This window comes from Phaethon lepturus, unplaced genomic scaffold (assembly GCF_000687285.1).
Source record: "Phaethon lepturus isolate BGI_N335 unplaced genomic scaffold, ASM68728v1 scaffold48661, whole genome shotgun sequence".
Classification (NCBI taxonomy): domain Eukaryota; kingdom Metazoa; phylum Chordata; class Aves; order Phaethontiformes; family Phaethontidae; genus Phaethon; species Phaethon lepturus.
Genome location: NW_010520745.1, coordinates 487 through 5,721, shown reverse-complemented (window position 1 = coordinate 5,721; position 5,235 = coordinate 487). Strand labels below are relative to the sequence as shown.

The window sequence follows — 5,235 nt, the reverse complement described above, 5'->3', positions numbered from 1 at the left end:
AAGGTGAAGGATGTCATCCCTCCCATCTTCTACCAGGAGGACGAAGTGCGAGCGTGAGTTACCGCTTTCCCGCCCTGGGCGGCCGCCGCTCACCGGAGACGTTCCTCTGCCCCTTGTCGCTAGCCCTGCGGAGGGAATGCAGCTGCCCCTCTTGCCCCGCGCCCTTCAAGCAGTATTTTCGCTGCTTGTTGATATCGTAGAGAAGCTGCGTCACGCGTTTCTAGCGTGCTGTCACCCGCGAATTTATGATCGCTTTGGGCGGGGAGGCTCATTTGCGGTTAGAAAAGGCAGGCGCCTGTACAGGGCAGAACTCCTGGAAGCCACCTTGGCTGGCCAGGATGGGCTAACTTAAACCTTCTGTGAGGGAGCTACGGTACTTCTCTGGCTCACCAGCAGTGGTGAAGATTAACTGGAGATTATTAAAACAATTAAAAAATTCTGGAAAGAATCTCTCTGTATAACATAACTATTTCTCCTTCTTCCATTAGCTATTATGTGAATGCTTTTTGTCATATCCTAAATTAACGGACTCCGATGTTGTTTATTTACTCCAAGACATACCCCTTTTTGATGGTTTGAAAAACGAAACTTTTTTTTTTAATAGGAAATTTTACAAAACTTATGGCAGTGGACCAAGACCTTTTGACCTGTCACAATCAAACTACAAATCTACTTGCCAGAAGTAAGACTTTTTTAAATTAAATGGGAAATATTTCTGAAACTTGTCTCTTTCTCCTCTTAAGTCAGTGAACCCAAATGTTTGTGAGAGTAAAAATATAATTTTGAAATCTAGGTTTGTTGAAAAATTCAATGAACTGAGAGAAGAAGGAAAAATTGAAGAAGAAAAATTGTTTGAAGAAACGGGAAAAGCCCTTTTAGCCAGTGGGATAATTTTACAGAGAAGAGGAACAGATAAAGTAAGTATTACATCTGCACAGAGTTGCTTGGCCAGTGGATTCAGAAAACTTCACTTCCAGGCCCTTTATGCTGAGTTAGTCCAAATTAAATTCTCAGCAAGACAGTCACACGCCTGATGGTTGTGATAAAATGTCTTTGCTGTGCAGAGTAAACTTTCCTCTTAGTCATGAACGCGACTGGCCAAGGTTAAGGTACTTCTTGTGGGACAGAAAAGAGAAGCGCTTTTTCTGGCGATGAAGGATTTAAGCCTTCAGTGCTTTCAAATCGTCCTTTGATGTGTCTGTATAAACCATTTGGAAATATGTGTATGTGTTACCATATACATGTTATCTCAGTAAGGTAGCAGGGAGCAAATTAGGATCTCCTCTGGTTCAAAGATAACTAACACACTTTTCCATCCCTTTTTAATAGCTAAATAGTCTAATGCATTCTGTTTAATCTTGATCCTGAACTGGAAATTTTTGCTTAAGTCCTGCAGTTTGGTGTTTGGTTTTTTGGTTGGTTTGTTTGTTAAAGGTATTGAGATGGAGGATTGTAGGTTGTTTACTTACATTTTTGGCAAAAAAATAATGGCCCCAAATGTTCTGCTACTGCTTTTTGTTTTCCCTGATGTACAAGAGGGAAGTGTCTCCTGGGCACATGGATTCTAGTTCCTTGTTACTTCAGGCAATTGTCATGTAACTCTTAACATAAAATGGGTTAGAAAAACCAAACTGAGGATGCTTCTAGAGTAGCATGTCGGGCAGAGTGGAGCATGGCTGCTCTGTGATGGTTAGAAATCCTTTACCTTGTTCACAACCAACTGATGACCACTTCTTTTGAGAATGCTGTCCTTTGAACACCCTCAAAAAGAAGGGAGAAGAGCTGTTTATAAAAGCTGCGGTTTTAAACTCTCTTAGCTAAATTCATTTATTATTTCCTTTTGTAATACACCCTCCATTCTCCTTCATTACTCGGTGATCTCTGGGCCGAGGGTCTGTAGTGGTTTTACCAATAAAAGAGGCTGAAGAGGAACAGAAATTGGTTCTGCTTAAAGTGGGCTGTCCCAACGAGCATGTGAAAGGATGAAATCACTGAGTTTCTTTCATCTTTTAGCTTGAGGTCAGCAGTTTAATTTTAAATTTCTTGCCCTGGTTATAACCTTGACACTATATTGTACCTTCACAATAATGTAAGCATGAAATAGAACTTTTCTGTCAGCTTTTTTTGGACATACAAACTGGGGCTGTTGCTTTCTATTACTCTCTTCAGTCGTGCTTCAACAGAAACTTCTTACGACCATGTTTTTTTGGTGATTGTCTGTCTTTAACTGTAGGTAGCACAACAGGGTCGTCAGGATGTTGAAACCAGGGATTCTGTGTTACACCTGCAGCTTCAAACTGTGTTGGAAGAGATACAGGGAAAGAAGAAAGACCAGGAGGAGCAGGCACCAGAACTGGCAGAAACGCGGAAGGAAAATCCCTTACCCTCCTAACAGCTGTGCTGTTGTCCTGGGACGCTCAGCTGCAGGCTGTGCCCTGGCTGTGGCAGTCGCTGGCTCATGAGCCAGCACTTCTGCCTCCACAACATGGTGGTTATGAGACATTTTCTTAGGGGGAATATGCTCCAGTTATGCGGCTCTAGTGCCTTCCGTGATAGTGTGTGGGGCACACGTTCTTGTTCTTCCATCTCCCCATTTGTAAAAAAAAAAAAAAAAAAAAAAAATTCTTTCTGAGGTTCAAGATTGTTATCTCAAATGGTGAGTTAGAAAATGTGAGTATAAAAGTGGAAAATTAAACATTTTCTTTAAAAGCTGGAAGTCCTGTCTCTTCAGGTGTCTTATTTGCAGTATATTTACTTATTTACTACATATTTACTAATTTATTTATTTACTTACTTACTACTTTACAGTAGTAAAGGTGTTTCTGAACTTCTTGCACTTGACAGTACAGGCCTTGTGACAGTCCTGCTGTTGAAGTGGCAGATACTGCTTGCCTGACGCGCTCTAACAGCCATCTGAAGTGTCATCTTTTTATAGCTAATTGAGAAGAGTTGCTATTTATAGAAACATAATAATATGCTCTTCCTGTTCCATCATTTGCTTAAATTCAGAATAGGATAAAGTGTAACAATACCAGATATTTTGGACCTTTGCAGTTTTGTAGTGACTCTTAATGAAATTGGTCGCCTCAGAGGAGTGAAAGATGCGATGTGACAAGTGTTTGCTGAAGAGAAAGTTGAGTGCTCTACAGAAATAGTTGCGGAAACTTCGGTGTAGAACAAGGTAAGAAAATAACAATCAATCTTACTCCGATTTGGAGCCAACAAGCATTTCATTCTTCCCATGCCTGCAAACTCCAGTGCCTAGCTAAGTTTTTGTTAGAGAGTTTGGCTTTGGGCTGTATGAAAAAAACAATTACTGTTTGCATCTTTTTTTTTTTTCCCCTTTTTGTTTGTGTCTTCAAAAAAGAACCAAATTACACTAACAGGTGTAAATCATGTCAAATCTCTTCTCTGGCTCTCCCCAGAAAGGAAAAGGGGGAGATGTCCTTTCGGTTTCATACCTACCTCCCAGACGCTTTCTCCACGATGAAATTTGGTGACACTGCTGCTGTATGTGATGCAAAAAAACGCTGTTATGAATCTGTACTGAATGGCAGTGAAATGGAAGATTTAAAAATGCCCATGGTTTGTTTTTGTGTGGCTTGATTTGCTTCCTAGTAGCAGCATGATTACAGTAGACTTACTCAGTTATCCTTGGAAGGTCAAACTTTATTCCTATTTTATTTTGTATTTTATTACAAAGAGAAAAAAGCCCTCTGAGCACTGCCGTAGCTGTAAGCTGTGGAGGATGTGTTTCCAGAGCTGGCCTTGGCGGCACAGAGGCCTGTCTGAGCAAGGTGGAGCAGGAGTTGCTGCCTGACTTGCTGAATTCATACGCAGCGGTGCCTTAGAGGTGAATATAATGGCTGCCCCCACCTCCAGCACCCAAGTTTGGCAACCACTGTGCTGGGTCAAGGGTAGGAGAAGTCTTAATGTAAACAGATGACAAAAATACATTAAAATGGGCTTCAGTCTGAAGCAGCACTGGAGGAGAGGTGTGCTGGGAGTAAATCGTAGCAAGCCCTTCGCTCTTCTGCAGCCAGCCTGTGGATGGGGCTTTCCCTCCATCGCAGGGGTCTCCCGTTTGGCTGAGGACCCAGGAGCTGCCCTCCTCCGAAAATCTCTGGCAGCTGGGATGGGAATTTCCCTCCTTGTGCCTGGTTTTCTTGCTTGGGCCGAATGATTCTCACCAGCCCAAGGTAAGAGACACCAACAGTTCTGTGCCTCCTACGCCACAGCTTTGTGTCTCTGCCTTTCGTGGATTTTTAGAGGTAAAACTTTTATTTTGAGCATCTTGTTCTGCATTTTTAACTGTTGATGATGCACTTAGCTTGCCAAAAATTGCAAATGGAAGTACTTTAAAAGGAGTAGTGCTATGAAGTTGAATGCAGTAACACATGAGAGATTTCTCGCTCCACAGCTTGGTGGTCTCCTGTTTGTTGTCACTTCTCTAAAAAATTGCCAACATTACTCAAAGAGCTTTTTCCTCTATCATCTGCTGTAACTAGCTTCATCCTTGCATCTTTACCGAGCTTGGCTGTGTTTTCCTTTAGTCATCTGAAGCATATTAAGCAATAACGTATTAAATTTAGAACACAGAGTAGAGCAGCAGCCTTGTGGTGTTCCCTGAGCGAGTTCCTGTGCGGAGCAGACAGGAAGAGAGTTGGAATTTTCTGTTTTTATTTTGTGTTGGGAAAAAGTCACTGGGGTGGCTGCCCTGGGCAGAGCACTCCCAGCTGGACCAGCCATTCTGCAGTGGGCTCGGCTGGGGAGCGATCGGATTTACCTCACCTGCAGCTGTGGCCTGAGGGGTGGGAGTAAGAGACCTCTCATGGGTTTTTTTTTTTCTTCTCCTTCTACATCTGAAATGATGGTGACTGTCCAGCTTCTTTAACCACTAGTTTTCATGAACACACCTGAGAGGTTTATTGCAGCTTACCTCTCTGTGTGTAGCCCAAAGCTGCCATGGCCAGTGAGCCCAAACTGTGACTTGGAGGGTGCAAAGAAACTTGGATTCGTGCAGCAGCGGTGTAACCTGGCTGGCGGATGGGAGGGTGCAGCTCCAGGCTTTGCCCAAGCCCTGTATAAAGCAGTGGTGTCCTTCACTGACGTGTGTGCATGCTGTTATTCTGGAGCAGGTATGTGGCCAAATTAGCTGGAAAAACCTGGGAATGTGTAAGGAAGGATATGCTTCAAGTGGGGCAGCAGGAGCCATGAGGGAGGCTGGGGGCCAGC

At 43.2% G+C, this 5,235-nt stretch overlaps 1 protein-coding gene across 1 annotated transcript; it reads left to right on the top strand.

Moving 5' to 3' along the window:
* Positions 1–3: 3 nt before the first annotated feature.
* Positions 4–2,392, top strand: MRPS23 (mitochondrial ribosomal protein S23; the record flags this gene model as incomplete). Its single annotated transcript, XM_010297478.1, has 4 exons — positions 4–53; positions 605–682; positions 794–917; positions 2,234–2,392. Coding segments are annotated over 4 exons (411 nt in total), but the record flags the coding sequence as incomplete, so codon positions are not given.
* Between the last annotated feature and the right edge of the window lie 2,843 nt (positions 2,393–5,235).